Source organism: Artemia sp. Qi Xiang Cuo, chromosome 2, assembly GCF_049724085.1.
Source record: "Artemia sp. Qi Xiang Cuo chromosome 2, ASM4972408v1, whole genome shotgun sequence".
NCBI classification, from domain to species: domain Eukaryota; kingdom Metazoa; phylum Arthropoda; class Branchiopoda; order Anostraca; family Artemiidae; genus Artemia; species Artemia sp. Qi Xiang Cuo.
In genome coordinates this window covers 86,326,803-86,348,996 of record NC_142795.1, presented here as the reverse complement: position 1 = coordinate 86,348,996, position 22,194 = coordinate 86,326,803, and the positions used below count along the sequence as shown (strand labels likewise).

The following is a 22,194-nucleotide window of genomic DNA, read 5'->3' as shown; positions in this document are numbered from 1 at the left end:
AGTAAAAGATGTAATTTACTGAAATTTACTGAAGTAAAAGATGTAATTTAATGTATGTATTAATACATGAAACGTTGATGAATATGAGTCTGAAAAAGTATACAAATAGGCAACAAAACCGCAAGCAGCTTTAGCAAAAATACAAATAGGCAATCATAGGTCATTGACAAAAATGTCCAATAGAAAATAAAGGATTTAATAAAAAAAATCGCACTTACGTAGGCCTACTTTAACAATTCCAGCGTAATACGGCTGTTCAGGATTGCTTCCTCGCACAGGACGTAAAACAGTTCCGTAGTAAACCTGGCTGCCAGTTGGTGGGCGGGCAATGGAGCCTTTTGCCAACGGACGTACGTTCTCAGCTGACAATTTCCCTTGAGGCTGACCCTTCGATGTTATAGTATACTGTACTTCTTGACCAATGTCCAAATTTGAAAGGCTACCATCATAGTTGCTACAAACAAGAATTTTAATAAATTGTTACTAATTCAAACGAAATAAAAATATTTATAATTCTTAAGAAAAAACTCAAAATGTTACTTACGACTTGCTGCTTAAGCATAATTTACGAAGTACTTATTACTTAAAGTACAAAGGGTCACGAATCTAAAAATAAAGAGAGGCGACGATTGTTTAAACTAAATAACTAATTAGATTCCGAAAAATCAGAGACAATTGAATATTCAGGCAGAAAATTTAATTTTAATCAATTCTTAACCAAAAAAATTTATATTACCAAAATGTTAACTTGTAGACAGAATTTAAATAAATTTAATTATGTTGTCATTTTTCTAGTTAAGTTCAGCTTTAGACGGTTTAAAAAGCAGCAATTTTCATGAATAAGTTGCTATCTCTTACCTTCTTGTCAAAAACGAGGTTTTATCAGTAAATCGCTCCTTGGGTAACACCATAGGCCAGCCACAGGGTAGATTTAGTTTTTATTTATACTAGTGATTAGTAATAATACAAAAGACATTATCTAACACCAGGCTTTATCTACCAATGAAAATAAGAAGGAGAAGCAGTTAAAATAAGTCGACAAACTTTATGTCATTATTATTACCCCCTATAGAGGGGGCACTTGTCCCGGGCGCAGAAATTTTAGGGCGCAAGAGTTCAAACAAATAATCTAACAGTTATAATCATTGTCTGATTTTATTTTTATCAAAATAAAGCAGGAGACATAGTTAGTAAATGAGAATAATTAAAAATTATTAATTAATTAATGAATTAAAAAACAAAATAATTCAAAAATAATATTAGTTAGCTATTACTAACAACTCACCCCAGTACTAAGCCACCTGAGGTATACATATCTACGCATGCTCTTCCTCCACCCCACTATTCAGAGCTTCACTCCTTACACCTTTGACCAATTTCTCACTTTTTTTTATCTTTCAAATGATCTCAAGCCATTCGAAGTCATTCTACTTTTCATTTGGTCACAACTGGATTTAGGGGCGCCAGTTAACGAAACTGTAGAGGAAAAGGTGGGTAAAATGTATACATCTAATCTTAGGCGGAAGTATTTTTTCAATGAAAATATTAAAAGATATTTTTAAAATCTGGGGGGGGGATTTAGGGGCTGATGCCATTTTCTTTAAAGTTTTGTCTACATTTTTGAGCTTCGTTTAGGAACTTGCAGACATAGCTTAGTCTACCCCAGTGAAAATTAGCCCATTCTATTCGATAGATGCCATGGTTTTTTTTCAGAAACTACTTAAAGTTTATCAATAAACGAAAATAAAGACAAATGAGTATAACAACTGACAAGACTTCAAATTATGACAGTCAACTAAATCAAAATGATGCCTGAATATTTGCACCCAAATCCAGAAGCGATTATTAATTAAAAAAAAAAAAACAACTGAAGCATACAAGAAAATAACCATACAGGAAAACAAACATACAAGAATAAAGTAAAAAAAGGAAAAATTTTGTATAAAAAAAAAAGACCGAAAGACACATATCTGAAGAACTTTTACAGTTGCGGGCTGAATGTTGCTCTTAATGATGAAGACACTTATCTTTCATAAGCTCCTGCACAGATTGTTACCGCTAAATTATGGTCCGTGGCGAAGAGCAGTCAAGCGAATATTTTTGGGTAACTGGCTCTAAGTCCATTTTATCCAATCGATTTTTCACCTGAAGACAGTTTCATCCCAATGTATGCATTAGAGGCACAACTAATTACCAAACAGTTCCCTGTTTAGGACAGTTTTCAGAGTTTAACAAATACTGATCAAATCTGTTTCGCATGTGCACGTCTTGATGGGGGATAGACAAGACCATTTATAGTGTTGAACGTTCCCCTGGATCGCACTCTTGGCATTACGGTCCTCTGCATAAGGAATATGATTTTGGCTTTCAGGGTAAGCTTGAAAATAATTCCAGCGGGACCCGCTCTGGAGTTATAAAGGTAAACGGTTCCTCGTTAGTGAGTCTATCTGGTGTTACTCAATTATTCCGTTCAGCTTAGTCTCCAATAGGCAAACAATGTATAGGTTATATCGTACTATTTCTCCAGCTACAGACGTATAGCTTTTCAACATGCTATTGAGAATACATACCAGCATCCCATACAGATGCCACGAAAAATGTCAACTTACCATCTTGTTGAAGACGGTGTAGAACCTTCCAAGCGGTAATGTTGTTTTGATCTTATTTCTGTCTTTTTCAGGAAGTTTGACTAAAAGGCTCTCTGACTGCCAGCACTCAGTACTCAGCACTCAGCACTCAGATCTACCTGACTTAATTTTGATTATGAAGGAAGAATTGATGCCACCCGTCTTCCGCGGTAAGGCATCCTCTATGATTCGCCCTCGGACCCACAACCGTCTATGAGCCAGGAACGACGGTGCCGTGCATACCAAGCCTGCAAGTGCCAAATCAGTAGATGTATCACGTTTGGTTTCTCCTCGTTCAAAACACTATTCGCTGGAAGTCAATATATAAACCTGGAAGTTTAGACTGCAACAGCTTAAAATGTATTTATAACAGTGAATGCACCTTGGCCTTAAGACATTCCTGATGGCCAAACACAAGCTCAAACTTATAAAATGGAAAGTTTAGACACACAGGTAGATAAATGCATACATATTCATAGATTTTAGCTAAAAAGAAAGTGAATACATCACTTAATGCCTTTTTTATGCTCTTTCCAAATTCAATAATTGCTTCTGGGGCAAATTCTATTTCGAGCCCTTAATGGGGCCCGAAAAGACAACTTATTACTTTGTCCATAGTTTTTAGACTATGATGTAAAGTTAGAAAATTAGTTAAATTAGTTAAAAACTAATTAGATATAAAAATCAGCTTCTAAACGAGGCCTTAAACAAGTCTTCGTGGTGTTTCAATGCCCTATAAGCAACGAAGAAAAAAAATAAAGAGGACACATCAGTATAAAAATATAATTTACCTTGTTGTTGAGGGGGGGGGGGCTATAAGATTCCTCCTTAGGTTTTAACAGTGGTGATTCCAATGGTGTACTTTTTGTTTTGTTGTGATACCTTTTGCGCGGTTCCGTGCTCTTTTTAAAAATCTCTGCAAATTAGTTTTCAAAATAACATTTTACTATTAAGACTAGTGAAAATAATAATTACCATTCCTGAATCTGCTACAAATAGTAATTTTTTATTACTAGACAGTTCTTATAGAGCACATTTTAAAATTTTGTTTACTATGGGCTGTTTTGAGCCCCTTTAAGAGCTCTTTGGAAAGAGCATATTATTGAATTTGAAAAAAGGCATCAAGTGATGTATTCATTTTCTTCCTTGCTGAACTATGTGAATGCGTATAAATTTATCTGTGGGCAAATCTATAAAAAAAATAAATAGGATCAACACAATGATGATGGAATATTTAGAAATTCTCTAGTAGCAATAAACAATAAAAGCGTGGTTTACACAAAGGTCTACCGAAGACCTGAAAACTCCTCCGTGGGCGGGATCAACAACGGACCGCTAACAAAGGATGGTCTTATATGGTAAGAACAAGGAGGGAAAACAACCGGCTACAATTTGATACTTGAAAAAAAAGAACGGGCTAGAGGTTCAAAATAACCTGTTCTAACCGACTGGGAGGCCATCCTTTGCAGCTTAATAGAGAAAGAAGAGAATAAATTCACTCATATTACTTTCTGTCGCATTGACGTTGTTCTCTCCTACTTTACTAGTTTCCTATTTTACTATATCTAAACTAAAAATAAATGAACAGAGCTCAAATGGTTTTGTCCTTATATCATTGCAAATGCCTCAGAAACAGTAATATTTATTTCACTATTCAAGAATTTAATATATCCCCATTGTCCTATAAAAGAGAGAGAATGCCCCATACCATAAGCATAAAATTCAATTAATCTAGACCAAGACTATTCTAACGTACTGCAAGGTCGTTGGAATAGTTTTTCTTTTCAAATAGTTTTTTTTTTCAATTATTTCCCAGCTTAAATTGGGTAACACCATAGGCCACCCACAGGGTCGATTTAATTTTCATTTACACTAGAGCATAGTAATAATAAATGAAAATAATTATTAAAATATTAATTAATAAAATAAAAAGAAATTGAAAAATAATTAAATAATTTTAATTAAATAATAATAATTAAAATAATGAACTAACATAATTAGTATTAATTAAATAGTTTAAATAATCAATTAAAGGAGAAAAAATAAGCAATTACCTGAAATGGAAGAAAATCTCTCGATCATGCTCCAATGTTTCAATGAAACCGTAAGCATCTTTGATGGCAGCAACCCAGCCTTGATATGTCTGCTTCTCCTCTCGTTCCCTGGATCCATTTTGCATTTTGGCTCCGTTTTCAAATAGCTTTTCAGCCACTTTCTGCCTCTGAGGCTTCACTTCCGCTTTTTCAGAGGGGGGAGTGACTGCTCGTTGCTTGGGAACTACTCTTATATTAACGGCTATTAGCTCTTTATTCCGTTTTACTTGTGCCAAGTCAAATATTACCTAAAAATAAGAAAGTTTATTACTGGCGTGTCTCTACCATCAAAAGGAATAATATTTAGAAACAGTTTTTACTAATGAACACGTTTCTGAGAGTCAACAAAAAATTTTCGCTAACAATTATTGATGAATTTATGAGGTCTACATAAATAAAACAATATTGGAGAAAATTGTTGAAAGGTTTTGAACGGAAATATGGTGTCTGAAAACATAACTTGTAAATTATTTCATTGTGAAGCAAGTGTGGACTGATTTGTAAGAAGATTTAAATGCTATTTTAAATCTATGTTTACATTTAAGATTCTACTATTGTTTTTCTTTCCATTACTGTTTCACAACAAGCCATTGGTTTTTCAGTGATTGAGAACAACTTTTTCTTAGTCAACAATCCGTGTTTCAGTTTCAGGTTTTACCCCCCCCCCCCCCCCGAAATTATTGTCAGACTCATAAAACGTAACAAAAATGCATAAAAACAAATTTTTTGATGATTTTTTTAAGTTTCTGTACTCCTCCCCCTCCCCCCCCCCGAAAAAAATCCTGGATACGACCTTGTTCCCGGACAAACTAAAAGAATAAACATTCTTTCCAAAATAGGGCTAATTCCAAAATAGCCCTAAAATTCCAAAATAGGGCTATATCTATCAACCTAAAGCTGACCAGCCAACTACCTCAAAGATGGTTTTCAAGGTTTCACTTATTCAATACACGAAAGAATTTATCTATAAGTTTTCTTTAATTCAATAAAGGTCGACCTTCACCTAACAAAAAGTCATATCAAACTTAGTAGCAATTTTGTATTTTCAAAACAAAAATTCTTATTTAACTTCTTAATATATAGCATTTCCTGTAAAGCACTTATATTAGGTATAACCCTTCATGGAAGGAGAAGGTTAAAAAGGATATACACTGGAAAGTATTTCTGGGGATTGGAGTGGGTAGGGGAGCAAAAACAGCGAAAATTAATTTCCTAGTAAAACCTTTCCACTGTAAAGCTTAGCACTACTTGAATTACCAGAAGTAAGGTACGTGCAGCCCTTAATGCGTGCAGCCCTCAACTCTTAGAATAAACCCTTAGGACAAACATAGCTATACTTAGGCACTTTCTTCCAAACAATTTTAAGGACAAATCTTGCATGCAGGACAACCATGAATAGAAAAGATAGTACTTTTTAATGAATATACACAGAAAGAAAATTTAGGAACAGCTTACTTCTTCATATTAGTTTATTATCTATTTTATTTTACTCCATTTTTTATTATTATATTATCTTGTTATGCGTCATTATCGCTTACTTAGTCTAAAAAAGATTAGATTAAGATTTTTATGCAAAATCTGTTGTTCGTTTGGTAACTTTTTTGGTAATTTTTTACTATTTTGGTAATCTTTAGCAATATTACGTTTCAGCTGCATTGAGTCGGAGACGAAAAGCCACACATTGGTATTTCGACCATGGCTATTTCTATTGTAAGCTACATACGATACAACTTAGTTACTTTTTTTTATATACAATTTATATACAAGTCGAAGACCTTAATATTCTATACATACCAAACAAAGCCACTATATGCGTATTTTCTTCGCGACAGAATTTACTCTACATGGCCCTTATATTTATTTAGCTGATCGCCAATACACACAAAGCGAGTCGTGCACATTCTACTTACTAGAAATGAAAATCATCTCCGATTGTTAAATGTATTTTTATGACATTTTTAGCCTATTAATGTAAGGTCTTTGGTAGAAGTGAAAAGGGAACAGTGAGTGACAATCTGAGGAGGGTATAAACGGAGTGTTAATAACTTTAAAATACTTAAACGAACTTTTTAGAAGTTTCAGGTAAATTCACAAACGAGAATTTGAGAAGAATGTCTTCTTTTATAATAAAATTTTGTAAAAAAAAGCATCTAACTGAACTCAATTCATTAAGATTTAAACACTCTACAAAACCTTTTCGCAAACTTTTTTTGCTCCTTTTACGAGCATTGCTTCTACAAAAAATAAATCTTATGATTCTATGCCGTAAACATTGAATAGTTACAGCTTTAATAGACAAAGTAGAAAACAATTTCTTCGCCAGTCATGTAGAAATACCTGAACTTGAGATTTTTTCGTGAATTTTAGAGGCAAGTTAAAGTTTGTTTGTGTTCTATTTTTGCTAAGGCGGGGCTAAGGCGGGGGATGATTGACCCCTAACCGTATAGCTTAGCATTACATTTGGTTCTCTGGAAATTTCTGGAAGCTTAAGAGGCTATACTGTTCCCCTTTCTCACCCTAAGAATTTCGACAAAATTACCACGGTGTCTGAACATTCGCTTCATCCTCGATTTTAAAATCTGAATTTTGTGTTTGCCTGTTCGCTTTTCAAATGGTTATATTGCCAAGTTTATAAAAGAGAGCCGAACAGCAAAAAGCTGAAAAAACAAAAATAAGCAGAGGCTTTTGTATGGCATACCTCGTCCCCAAGTTTTGCTGGTACATTCCCATCCGAATCCTTTGATTGAAACGGAAAATGTTCAATGTTGCCATTTCTATGCGCCGATATTAGACCCGTTTCTTCTGCAGCTCGCTCCATCGCCTGAAACGTAAGTAATTACGTTAAGGAAAATGTTAAACAAGTAAGTAATTACGTAAGTAAAAACGAAGGTAATATTCCTACAAGATAGTAAGTTCATTTTAAGCCAAACCTGACAATGCATCATAGTATTTAATAATATAATATTATTATATTATTATTGTATTTAATAATATTATATTTATATTTAATATAAATATATTTTTATTATTTTTATTAATATTATTATAATATTTAATAATATTATATTTAATAATATTATAGCATTTAATATTATTATATTATAGTATTTAATAATAATAATAATATAATATAATAATAACAATGCATGGTTAAATAAAATAAAAAATTAATTAATCTTTAATCCCCCTCCCCGAAAAAGCTTAAATTTCTATCCTTTCCTCGCTACTTCATTAACATATTTAAAAACGTGAAAGATTGTCTTTTTCTTACAGTCGTCGACAGGATCCCTGGGAGCTTCTGGAATCCCTGGGATTATTGAGTATTCCTGCATAACTCATTACATATATCATATAGGAAGGTCCATTAGTCTATAGATTCTTGAGGCAGGTTATCTAGGGATCCAAGATTTATTCCTTATCATTTTATTCATTCAAAATTTGGGTCACAATAATATACATTATCAGATATTCATACAATACAATGTGTCACTAGACAATCTTTCAAGTGCATTCACGGTCTTGTCAGGTTCATAGTTATTTCATTTCACCTTGCATTCAAATCTTATTCTTTTTCTGTTTTTGCAAAACTAGAACAAGACTGTGGTTGAACCCCTTTGGGGATACTTAAAAGAAAATAATTATAAAAAAGGAAGCACGAAGGAGGGAAAAACTAATAAATTAAAAATTCTAAAGAGAAATTTCTAAACTCCAGAGAAATTACCACTATTTTTAGGACCACTTTTGAGATACCTAAATTATAGACAACTAAAAAGAGGTGCAGATAAAAATCCTAAAATTAAACACCATAAAGACACAGAGAGAAGGAAAGAAGAAAAACCAAACGAAGTCTAAGGAATTTACCACTTCTTTATTTATTTTTCTTGTACACCGCTGGAACAAGACTGTGGTGGAAATACTTAGGAAACACTTGAAAATAGACAACTAAGCAAAGGGGTGCAAAAAAAAAAAGAAATTAACCATAAAATTCAACACCATGGACAGAGAGAAGGAAAGAAGAAAAAAAACTATTCAAAGTCCTATTTATTTTTCTTGTACAACGCTGGAACAAGACTGTGGTGGGAATACTTAGGAAATATTTGAAAATAGACAACTAAGCAAAGAGGTGCAAAAAAAGAAATTAACCATAAAATTCAACACCATAGACAGAGAGAAGGAAAGAAAAATAACCAAAACAAAGTCCAAAGAATTTACCACTTTTTTATTTATTTTTCTTGTACAACGCTTAAACAAGACTGTGGTGGGACCATTTTGGAAATGCTTGAAAATAGACAACTAGGCAACGAGGTGCAAAAGAAAGAAATTAACCATAAAATTCAACACTATAGACAGAGAGAAGGAAAGAAGAAAAAACTAATCTAAGTCCAAAGAATTTACCACATTTTTATTTTATTTTTTCTTGTAAAACGCTGGAACAAGACTGTGATGGGACCACTTTGGAAACACTTGTAAATAGACAACTAAGCAACGAGGTGCAAAAAGAAAGAAATTTGTCATAAAATTCAACACTATAGACAGAGAGAAGGAAAGAAGAAAAAACTAATCTAAGTCCAAAGAATTTACCACATTTTTATTTTATTTTTTCTTGTAAAACACTGGAACAAGACTGTGATGGGACCACTTTGGAAACACTTGTAAATAGACAACTAAGCAACGAGGTGCAAAAAGAAAGAAATTTATCATAAAATTCAACACTATAGACAGAGAGAAGGAAAGAAGAAAAAACTAATCTAAGTCCCAAGAATTTACCACTTTTTTTTCTTGTACAACACTGGAACAAGACTGATGGGACCACTTTGGAAATACTTCAAACTGTATTCATAGTCATCTTATTTCGTTAGCCCGCGTGCAAACAAGGTGTCTGAAGTGCCTTATATTTCCCTTCTTTGGAGAGCCGATCTAGTCACCCTTAAGGAAAGGAGAGCAAAAATTGCCTTGGGTTTCGCTAACAATGGCCTCCATCAGGCACATACGCAAGAATTTGTTTGGGGGGCGGGGGGGGCACATTCTTCAAATCCCTTATTCTGAGAGAAGTATCAGAAAATTATGGATAAATAAAAAAATCATGAGATTTCGGGGGGCCCGGACCCCCCCCCCCCCTGCATACGTGCCAGGTCTTTATAACCCTCGGACAACTTCCCTTTTCCTTAGTCAGTATTCGTCCCTTGCGTCCCGCGTTCTGCTTCAACAAAAACCCCCTTTCTTACCCCAATAAAAGTTTCCACTGAAAGATATAGAAGAAATTTCATCCCGTACATAGTTAACATATTAAATCAGTAAATCTCCTCACCCCAAAGCCCTCACTCCCTTTTTACCTTGTAATTGTTTAATGTACATTATGTAAATTTTGATGTTTCTATTTCTTGGTCGCAAAACTAAATAGTCCTCATGTTAACATTTTTACGAGTTTAAATTGTTTTTGACATTTTTTTTTTTTTTATTATTTTTTCCCCGACCATCCATTTTTTTATGTGCTTGTTGTTTGAAATGTTGCTTTTCTAATTACTGAAAAGCGCGAATTCACCCCATTTGGGCTTGTGACAGCAATTTTTCAGTAATAAATTTTATCTTATTCAAATTCTCTTCTTTTTCTTTATTTACAATACTACGAAAGATTATGATTGGATCGGACAATTTAGTACGAGCCGTGATTTTAATTTAAGCTTACCTTTACGTACTTGCCTTACCTTTCAATTTAAGCTTACCTATTAGGCACTGCCTCTTTGTGAGAGTGGTTGTTTGAAAGAGGTCCATTTAATTCAGTCTATATTACACTTCCAAACTCCTCGTTAGTAAGCTTACCTTAATACTTCCTTTTGGTGAGGGTGGTTCTTTGGTAACAGCTCCATTCAATTCAGTCTGTATTACATTTTCAAACTGCACAGTGCCTGCTAAAAGACCTTTGATACGAATAGCACTCAGCTTTGATGAGACAATTGGGTCCTGTAAGGCAAATGAAATAGGTATATTTACTTGTTTAAGTTGTTTATAAGGATGGGACCAACGAAAAAGACAATTATAATTTGAAAAGTTAAATTAGATTTATCTTAAATTAAATTAAAACTAATTCGGATAAATTAGAAAAAATTAAATTAATTTTAGCTGAATTTTAAAGAAAAATCCAAAAGATAGTTTTTGAGCAATTTTGAGTTTAAGTAGAGCTTAAACTCAAAATTTGAGTTTAACTCAAAGTCTTTTTTGACTCAAAAAAGACTTTTGAGTTTAAGTGGGACTTATTTATACGGAAAATACTCAGTACGGTTTGTGGAAAATACTAGAAAAAATCATAAACAATTAGTAAAAAAACAGGAGTTCTATTTTTTATTAAAAAGACCTCCAAATGCAGTTATTTAGTTTTTGGCAGTACCGGGCACTAAATTTAGTTTAGGAAACATGAGTGAAAAATGAGGAGAAAATAAGCAAAAAAGCTACTAAAAGACTTAAGGTGTAGTTGTCTTTAGGAAACAATAGATTTTCAATATACAGATTTTACGAAGGAAAAAATTAATTTCATTCATTAGTTCTGGTTATTTATTTCCACGGCTCAACGTGGCAACACTGACTAAAAATGATTTTATTTCCTGAAAAACTGAATATTTTTGAACCAACAGCAAGGATAATCTTAAAAACACGGTTTTCAATTGTGAATAGACAAAGAATGTGTCCGGAGGTGGACTCACTGATGAGCTAAAATCTCATCAAAAATATTTTTCCACTCACTATTGCACACATTGGATACGCAGGCAGTATGCAAGTTATACAGAAATTAAAGGGGGGGGGGAGGAAATCGTGCAACTAAACCTCCTGGAAAATCTTAACCACCTTATAAAAATGAAAATACTGCTTTTAAAAATCACCTCATAAAAATCAAAAATTTTATTATTAAAGAAAAAGATCTCCAAATCGTCGGCTGGATATCAAATTTACGTGTCTCCATAATTGTTAATTTTCAGAGGAGCAGAAAAAAAACATCACAACTTTTTTATTTTCCGAGTGATAACCGTAGAACAGAAACAGATAGATATGTATTGATCATACATATGGATCCATTTTTGTTTTATGGTTTTTGGAGGGGAAATAAAAAAGTTATGAGGTTTCTTTGCTCTTCTGGAAATTTACAATTATGGAGATACGCAAATTTGAAATCCGACCGACAAAATGTAGTTATTCAGTTTTTGGTGATACCAGGTGCGCGAATGAAAAATCGCCAAATAATAAGAAAAAACGGCATTAAACAAATAAAGATGCAGTTGTCTTTAGGAAACAGCAAATTTGTAATTAACAAATCTTTACGAAGGAACAGCGTTGATCAATTTTACTAATTAGTTCTACTTATTTATTTCCACAGCTCAACGTGGCGACACTTCGTAAAAACTTCGTAATTATGAAAAGCCAAAAGGTAAATCTAAAAAATCACGGTTTTCGGTTATGACCTAACGGTATAAACCTAACGTGAGTTCAGAAGTGGACTAATCGATGAGATGAAAATCTCATCAACAATGTCATTCACTGCTCCATATGTATCGAATGAGCCGTATAAATTATACAAGAACTATAGGGAAAAATTGAACAAATGTGCATGTACCCAAACCTCTACGAAAATCATAAACAATTAGCAAAAATCAGGAATTCTGTTTTTAATGAAAAAGATCCCAATATCCAGTTATTTAGTTTTGGAGATACTAAATTTTATTTTAATTTTATTTAAATTTTGTTAAATTTAAAAACAGATACAGGAGTGAGAATCAGCCAATAATAAGCAGAAATAATCACTAAACAGCTTAAGAAGGTTTAGTTGTCTGGGTTTTCAGTATATAAATTTTTACCAAAAAAAAGCGTAGATAAATTTAACTAATTAGTTCTACTTAATTATTTCCACAACTTAACATGCTAACACTGACGAAAATGATGTACTTCCCTAAAAACCTCATGATTTTGAAACAACCAAAAAGAAAATATTTAAGAAACGTGATTTTTGGGTATGAATAAACCTAAGGTAGGACCAGGGGGGGGAACTTATCAATGAGATTTTTCATCTCATTGATAATGATGATTTTTACCATTTAATACATTTAAGTAGCTAGTTTAGCTGATTTATTTAACACTTACAAAAACATGGTATTTCCATAAAAACTTCATAATTTTGAAACAACGAAAAAGAAAATCTAAATAGACTAAAGATAGGTTCAGGGGAGAATAAATATTTTGACTTTGATGTCCTTGGTACTTGAGCTTTCAGAAACCATTTATGTGCCTGACCATACATTTAAGGTCTGAGTATCTGCATCACAATTAATATCATTAAAGTGAGATTATTGTTAGAAAAAAAATTACTAACAAGGTAACTAATATATATGGAATGCTTTTCCATAATTAATATGTAAGGAAATATTATGTATGAAATACTTTAGGATGTCTGACATACTATAGGAAGCTCCCATAACTAATAGATTTTTTCTGAAAAACAAATCACCTGAAGGATTGTAAATTCAACTTCATCTCCAACCTTCAAATCTTGATCAGGAGATATCCACTCATCAACAAGAAAAGGAAGAAGTGGCTCGCGCTCCGCACATTTGATTAGTCCACAGCCTTCTTTCAACGAGGCAACAACACCATTTTCACGTCGCTCACCGCTAAATGCGAAACTCTCATCAAGCAGTTCAATATTAGTTGCACGCTGTAACTTGTCACGTCGGTCTGTTGCAACGTTAAATTGAACCCAATCGCCGTGCCTGTGAAAATCAAAGCAAGACATATTAAGAATGGCATTTAACCTCACCTTAGCTATAAACATTTATGCGTAACATGGTTTTACACAGGGCCGTGGAGTCGTTATAAGTTATAACGAAATCCAGACATTTTCAACATACTGACTCTATTCAGCAAAAATTTACTAAAACTCTCGACTCCACAGACCTGTTTTAAAGCTCCGTTTAACTAGATTTTATAAGTTATAACTAACTCCAACTCCAAACATTTTCAATATCTCAACTCCACTCCGACTCCGATTTTCACAAGCGATAACCCGGGGTCAGAAGACAGGCTGCAGCAGTCGCTACGGAAAGATTCTTGACCAATTTAGTTTTTGAAAGCTCTAATTTTCTTCAGGTACTTATTGGGTTCGGTTTCATTTACTTGAAAATATTAGTATTAATTCTTTAATACTTTAATGATTCGAAAATATTAGTGTTCTATTCTTTTATATATACCTTCCCCATTTTTTAGTTTGCAGGGCTAAGAACGGCTTAGCGGATGTCTTTACCGAAATATGTTCTTTGTCTTTTCATGCTTTTTTTTGCACTGGTTGAAAATCAACCTCGTTTGTTTTTTTTGTTTTTTTGTCGAACATATGTAGGTCTAAGAACGCATTAAACAACAACCCTTAGTTTTTGTTTAAAAAGAAAAACAAACAAATGTTTTGAAAAAAAACAACTAACAAATGAGAAAAACTGTTTCGTTTAAAGGTGATTCAAGAATGATGAAATACACAACACAAGCGAAAAAATACAGCAACAAAACATAGATTGAGAAGAAACTAAAAATGATTATTGAAGAAAATCATCACGATACCTCATACCTACCCAAACGAACTTTCCAATATTATTTATATTCAAGTAACATCTACTTCTCAAAATTTCAAAAAACCTATCTCTCCCCCCAACCTCCCTACCAAATATTTCCAAGCGCAAGGCCCTATATTCCCCTAAAAAATGGTGTAAAGACTCATCCATCTCTCCACAAATATGGCAACTATTAAGGACCATCCCTCAATATGACCTTCCCTAAATATTTCCTACGTTCTCCAAGAGGCATAAAATTTCCCTTTACATACATTACCCATTTCAAATCTTCCGGAGCCAATTCCATTTATAGGTAAATTTCTTCGCCCAAGTTCTCCTTGACCTCCGCATATAGCCCGAGGGACGGCGAGGTGGCCTTCTTAGCTGGCCAAACCTGAACTACCTGAGACTCTAGCCTAGAAGCAACTAACCTAGATACGGTCCCTACCATCCCTCCTATCCCTAATTCCAATAATTGTCTAGCCCTGCACGGTCAAATATATTCTTCATTTGATTTGGCCACGAATCCTTCTTTCTATCTTGAAGCATCATTAAAAATGCTTGTTTAACTAGCCTATTATCTTCTATCGATGAAACCCTTTCCCAAGACTTAACCATACAAATTAGCCTACTCTGTCTCATACACTTTATTCCTATATCCCCTCACAGCACTAACTCAATAAACTTATTATAAAGGCCTAACATACGTTTAAAAAACCTCAACTGTATTCTTTCTAAATCTAACCCTTTATCAAACCCCCAAAGTTCCGTCCAATAATACAAAGCCGATCTAACCCTAGCATTAAAAATATACTTTAGCAATCCTACATCCCTAATTTCCCTAATACTATTTTTACTTAGCATTACTAGTAGCCTATTTCCCTTACTTTCTACCATCTTAAGATGTTTCTTCCATTTCCCATCTGACGATAGCCTACAACCTAAGTACTGAAATTCATCTACACGGTCTAGTGTCCTACCTTCATACGTAAACTTACACTGCGAATCAATCTGTTCTCCACTTTTCCTAAAAACCATAACCACCCACTTCTTTACGTTTAATACTAGTTTCTTATTCCTAAAATAAGAAGATGCTAGATCTAGCAGTTGCTGCAAATGTTATTTACTTTCTACTATTAATGCAAGTAAAACAAAACAAGGAATCCAAGTTTGAGGATTATTCAATCCATTCGTAAGTCTTAAAGTAGTATCTCGCACATGACCTGAAGTGGGAAAAACAGACACAGGAGGTGATCAAACAGACAAACCAGGGTATACCTTCCTTCAAACTCCTTGCTCGTCATGGTGTCCCAACCCCCCACCTGAATTGGAGACCACCTTAACTTCAAACCGCACCAAAGTTGCCACCCTTTGTTTATGTTGCTTAGTTTTCTTTGTCAGGTTTTGTCTAGTGATTTTGCTTTGCCTAGGGATTTTTAGTGATTTTCAAAAGTTTAATGGGTTCACTTTTATTAGGAATTTCTCCTAGAATCTCTCAAACAGGGCATGAAGAAAACTATTAACCAACAACAATATAAGCAAGGTAGTGGAAACCGTAATTTTGTCCTTTAAATGGTTGCGACTTTTTTCTGTGTTTGCAAGAATGGTTTTCTCTCTCCTTTTCCAGTGTCTTTTCAATTTATGTGTCTTTTTATTTCTTTGATGGTTTTTAAGTAGCAATAGGAGATAAGGGAAAGAGTGTGGTTGAGACCAGGCACTTTCATGAAGCATTACTACCGAGATCTATAGATTTTAAAATACTACCCGAGATCCTAGATTTTGACTGGATTTTCAGCAGCTTATCCAGAGCCTACTGTGCATGATAAGATCTGAACCATTGTTTGTCCTTTCCCCCTCCACCAATCGAATCATGGTGCTATTCACCCATATAGGGCGAATCACCTGCTATCATCACAATCATCAAATAGCACAGGTTCTTTTCGTCTCCCTAGAGAATACCTCTTATAAAATTAGCAATAGGTGAAAACTATGCTTGATCTACCACCCCTAAGAAGAAAGTAGACAAATTATAACTTTTGCGAAATTTTTCTTAAGATGTTAGTGGTTTTACTTTTGAACAAGTGACAATCGTGACAGAAGCATAGTATACACCATCTAGTTTCAACAAAAAAAACATACTTGTTGGTTAGCAGTAGCGGTTTCAGGCCTCATAATCTGGGGGGGGGGAGGCATCTTAATAAGAGTGTAAAAACGGAAAATAAAAGGAATTTAATGTCAAATGTCAGAAAAATTGGGGGAAAGCTGCCCCCCCCTTCCCAGACCTAGAAGCGTCAGTGTTATCTAGAGTCGATTTCTAAGATCTTGTGATGTATTCTGCCCGGAGTAGGAAGCGTGTAGACGATGTAAAAAGGCATATTCAGAAAAAACTGAATTTTAATGAATGTTTATAATAGTGGTCAATTTCGTTCTAGCAGAGACATCTAATTTTTATGCCAACAATGACAAAATTTCTAGGTGTCGTTAAAATGAAATAAGCCCATAGATTTATTTAGCTCAGTGAAGGAGGGAGGGGCTTCACCTCTTGGATTTTGAAAAAAGGCAAGTACTTAAGAGTGACTTTAAAAAGTAAATCTAGAAGCCCTTTTTGGGGTGATTTAATTTTCCAGAAAACACAAAATCTGAAAGTTCTGAGAAGTGAAGACCTGCTCCAACATAAAATACTGAAAAGAAGACTATAACATACTGGAAAGGAGTATTTTAAAACCAAAGAGAGCAAACAAAATACTTTATGCTAATCTTGAACGAGGATTCGCCGGACAGAAAGTGAGCATAGCGTGTAATCGTGACTACTATTACAAAAATACGATTTCTGAGAATTTTAAAGAAAGTAACGATTCGGCCCCTCTATTCAGCTACCAAGCACTTTACCCCAGTAGCAAGGTGTAGCAGTAGCAGTAGAGTGCTACTTTACCCCAGTAGCAGTAGAGCTTTTAATGTTTGCTTTTAGATTCTTGTTGCTGTTTTTGTATTATTCCTTTTCTTAACATCACTTAAATAATAACATTTACTTGTATATTCTATATAATAGAATTATATATAATTTATATAATTATAATGATTATAATTATAATAATATAATTATAATTTATATAATTCAAGGAGAGCTTTACCTTCACATTTGATACTGTGTTTTCCTAGTGTTTGTCATGTTCCTTGGACTAGGTTAGGTTAGCTGACGCCTAGTTTTGACTGAACCCTAGTCAGAGATCATGACATCTTAAAGTAGTGCAAACTGAATTTTCTTCTGTTAGAAGTGGAAGCTGGATATCTCTCAAGAATAGATTGATCTGGTTGGTCGAGACGCGTGATAGAGATACCTTTTTTTTATTCCAATATTCACGGCGCCAGGTACTTCAAAGTATCTGATATGCCGCTATTCATTTACCTCGTTCAATGGCCTCGAGGTTTTAAATGTCTATTGAACCTTCTTTTGAAGGTGTCAACAAAGGGATTTGCAGGGATATAATCCCCAGGAAGATCGTTCCAGATAGAAGTGCAACGCCGGATGAAGCTGTTCCTCAAGTACTTGGTTTTCGGCGTATCCTCCTTTAGATAATTGGACCGAGCTGTGTACCTGAGATTCTCGACTGCTACTGGAACCTACAACAGGTTCGGGAATGCAGACCACTCTTCCGTGTTGACCTGGGTCATTTACTGTTCTGCTTGTTTCTGAAACATTGTCACAAGTATGGGAAACAATGTCCAGTAACCCGACAGTTTGAGCACTGACATTGTTATCATTTCTTGCATTCTTCCTTTGTCTTCCAGATTTTCACCCCAAAAAAAAAGATCAAATATTGTTGTTGCTTTTTATTCAGTATTTGATTACGGATTCACAACAACAAAAAAGATAAAACTGACGAGCTGACGCCTAGTTTTGACTGAACCCTAGTCAGAGATCATGACAGCGGGTAGGATAGCGGAGAGGAATTGTTTTACATATTTTAAACAAGGTTTTTACTATTGGTATATTTAGGATTTTCCAGAATGAGGTTAGACGTAATACTTCAAAATGAAGTCATTGAAAAGTAACAGGGCTATTTAATGGCTCGGAAAAAAAAAGCAAAGGGGGTTAACATTACAAGCGACCGGTCAATCAGTCTCGCTAGTTCATATAGCACATAGGTAAAATGCAAAATAGCTATTTAAAAAGTAAGATGGTATTTTTCCAAATCTAGGGGGTGTCCCCCCTCCCCTCAATTGGAACCACTGTGGCCTTCTAAGCTTCCTTCAGGTGAATACAAGTTAAATTTTGAATAACAAAATTTAAAAATCACAAGGGGCCATGGGGATTTTCAAAATACTTAGGTGGGGCATGGCCCAAAATTGGTTGGGAACCACTGATCTAGATCTAGACTCGAATTCGACAACTATGCTCAAAAAGAAGATTGTGAATTCAGATAGTTGATTTTGCTCTGTTGGGAGCAGGGTAGTAATTTGGTATAGGTGGGGGAAGGACTACCCCTTCCAGATCTCGGTTTTAGCCCCCCCCCCCCTCCAGACCCCAGTTTTACCCCCGAGATGAAATTTAGTTTCTTGAAAATCTTGTCAAAACTAATATATGCTGCATAATTCAAGCATCCACAAAAACGAGTCAGTTTTCTTAAGTATATCTTTACCTTTACGATACTATATGACTTATTTTTCAGTTTTCACTGTCATATTCACTTGATTTAGGGAAATTAGCTCCTAATTTGCCCTCCCAGGACTTTGACGAAATTATGCCACTGGTTGGGAGTCGGGTTTATAAGCTTTGTTGTTCAACAGGTTGCAATTCACTTATTCAGTTTTAAAAAGTCTTTGTTCTCCTGATAATTTTCAATCCTGTTTCAAGAATCTGGTTTGTCAGTTGAAACACCTTTACTTTGTTGGCATAATCTCAGAAACATGTAGAAGCAACTTTCCATGTAAATGTTTTGCCCGTAAAGTAGTGGCAGAACGAAAAATCTCCTGCTTACCATTCCTGAATCACTTTTAAATGAAAAAAAAATTCTCACAACACATTTTTTTTTCAATGCGTTATTAAACTTTCGGCCACAATAGACTGAATTTCGTTCTTCGCGGCGCATGCTGCTACATGCTGCTTCACGGCGCATAGGCGACCATAAATAACCATTCACCTCAAGCAACTAAAGGCTTTTTTAGGGAACTCCGAACGTCGGGAGAGCCAATTTCATTGAAGTATTTTGCAAAAAAAATAATCTATTTTTTTCAAAGCTTCATTAGTTTAGTTGTTTATTTAGGAGACTGAAAGACATATAGATTATTTTAAATATACTGTGTATCGAAGAAAAATTCGCAAAAGCAACTAATTAAAAAGAATGATTTCTTATTGAAGTTGCGATTTTTAAGGCAAGTAATTGGTGATCGAATGTGAAAACGTTATTTCAGACTTAGGAGCTGTACTATTACTTACACTCCTGCCATATTCTAGTGAGTATTTCTCACAACCAAATTCCATTTCTTTGGGCCCAACATCTCAAAATTTGTGCTTGAATGTTTTTTAAAATTCTAGGATGCTTTCGCCAAAAAAATTGCTAACTTTTATCGATTGCTTACCCTCTTTTCCTGGGCCAACCCAATATCCTTCCTCCTTTTTCAAGCAACAACAATTCTTACTCCTACCATTCAATTATTTTTCCTCTTTTGCTTTTTTTACACCCCCCCCCCCCCGCCCTCTTACCGTAAACACCTAATGCTGTTATCTTTTTTTTTCTCTATTACCGGGTTCTGTTTTCACATATCTAATTAGCTTATATTTTTACAAATACACTGGGAATTTAGTTGAAGACTTACTTAAGAGTATAATGGCCTTTCTGATCCTTCTCACCAAATGTGACAGCATTCTCAGAGCGGTCTCTGCCACGGAATCGCAACCGACCAGGCAAGGGATCTTGGGGATTGACTTGAATGCTCCTATCCAATGGCTTCACAACTTGACCTTTGAGAACTTCAGGGTCAACATCTTCAAATACAACCGTGCCAACTGCCAAACGGGTAATGTGACAAGCAAATTCTTCTCCCTGACAAAATAATGAAATCAATAATTTAGGCTAAATAACTTGTTTAACAAGTTTAAAGAACGGGTAGTGAGAAAGAGTTATGTGGAAAACCAACCAACTGGTAACGTGACAGGCATATTCTTGTCATTATATAAAATATACAAACTCAAATTTCATTATATAAAAATATTCATATTCAAACTTCATTATATAAAATAATGAAATTTGTTTTTCTAGATTTTAGTTCCAATTTATCAAGTTGATTTCTGAATTTAGGGTATCCTTATTATCCTGAGTTACAATTTGCCATTTACACATGATGAGTGATTTAAAAAAAAATCACGTTTGACGGCTATGCCATATTTCCAAGTCTTTAGGATATGTCATGATTGTGTATATACCATTGCTACAAGTAAGGACGTTAATTTACTAAAAATTTTTGGGGGGATGGTCCATTTTCAAAAATCTAGGAGGTCAATTTTATTGTTTATTCCCAACGAAAATACCATAAAGAGGAATTTTACATTGAGAACACACCAAAAAAGTGGATTTTTTTAAATATAGAGGGGGGGGGTGCAAATATATATATGGGGGCAAATCCCCCCTTCAATTAACGTGCCAAATTACATGCTCCATTTTTTAGTCTAAAAACCGCATTACTTTCAACAAGAACTAAATCCAGCAATGAAACTTTTCTCTTGAATTTTGGCCACAAGAATGATCAAAATTGTAGCCATAGGTTTGTTCCAAAGACTTTCTTGTTAATAATATACGATTCAAGAAATGTATAAACTTCGTGGATTACCCTTGATATTAACACAAAGAATCAAATTAAAGGAGATAAAAAGTTTCAATGATATTGATTAAACTTCAGACACCATTATTTTATATTATATAAAATAATATTTTATATAAAATAAAACAGACACCATTATTTTATATTTTATATTATATATTATAAAGGAACACAGAACAATCCATTCGGCCAATGTCCCATCTCAAGCATTATATAACTTAAACTTGAAAAAAAACTCATTTAACAGCATTCATAAAAGCAAGAAAGACAACGTTTCAATGTAGACGTTGAAACGTCTAAAAAATAATAATAAATAAATAAAATATAAATACAATAAAAAAATAATAAATAAATAAAAAAAAACTACGTAGACTAAGACTACGTTTCAACGTAGCTTAATATGTTCAAATATACTCGACCTCAATTTTTCCCTAAAATAAGGGGAAAAAGACTAAACTCAGGGAACCAACTCTGTGCGCTTTAGCTACACAAAGACTCGAAATTCAACATGCTGTAATACGACATCAAATTTCCAAATTAAAATCAAAACTAGCTTTGAAGCTTCGTTCCCGAATTTCCTCTATTGATTCCGCGAACTTTCGCATATGTAAATCATCGACCCATGAGTTAAGGTGGCCAAGATTGCCACGTTAACTCATGGGTCATTGCTACATCAGACAAAAAAGTGGGCCATATAATGATATTCTGAAGGCATTTGCTGTTACACTACATTATTATTCACCAAGAGCATACTAATATATAAGGGGATGTTCAATAAAAAAAAACAGTATGTTCAATAAAGTATACCCCCCCCCCCCCGGAGCAGCAACCCCTCCATAAAATTAATATTAAGTCCCTCTGCCAAGAGCTATGACCTAAAAATCAACTTCTTTAGGCGACACGTAAAAAAAGAAACAATAGTGCGTTCATTAAAAAAAAACACTAGGCCTATTTTGTTATTTTGTTCTCGAACAAAATAAAATGTCTCGAACAAAGAGAATGTCTCTTTGATTTCTAGGGATCGGGGTTTAAAGCAAAATTTTCGTGAAATTCTTGAAATAAAGAAAATCTTAT

At 34.1% G+C, this 22,194-nt stretch overlaps 1 protein-coding gene across 1 annotated transcript in view; it reads right to left on the bottom strand.

The window, feature by feature from the left end:
* The window catches only part of Unr (cold shock domain-containing Unr), a 67,733-nt gene that overhangs the window by 9,522 nt on the left and 36,017 nt on the right, over nucleotides 1-22,194 (bottom strand). Inside the window, exons 6-11 of the mRNA XM_089104008.1 lie at nucleotides 20,119-20,345; nucleotides 13,212-13,473; nucleotides 10,541-10,681; nucleotides 7,419-7,541; nucleotides 4,682-4,968; nucleotides 219-454 (exon numbers count right to left, since the gene is read on the bottom strand). Coding sequence (XP_088960134.1) covers nucleotides 219-454; nucleotides 4,682-4,968; nucleotides 7,419-7,541; nucleotides 10,541-10,681; nucleotides 13,212-13,473; nucleotides 20,119-20,345 — 1,276 coding nt within the window. The remainder of the gene's footprint in view (nucleotides 1-218; nucleotides 455-4,681; nucleotides 4,969-7,418; nucleotides 7,542-10,540; nucleotides 10,682-13,211; nucleotides 13,474-20,118; nucleotides 20,346-22,194) is intronic.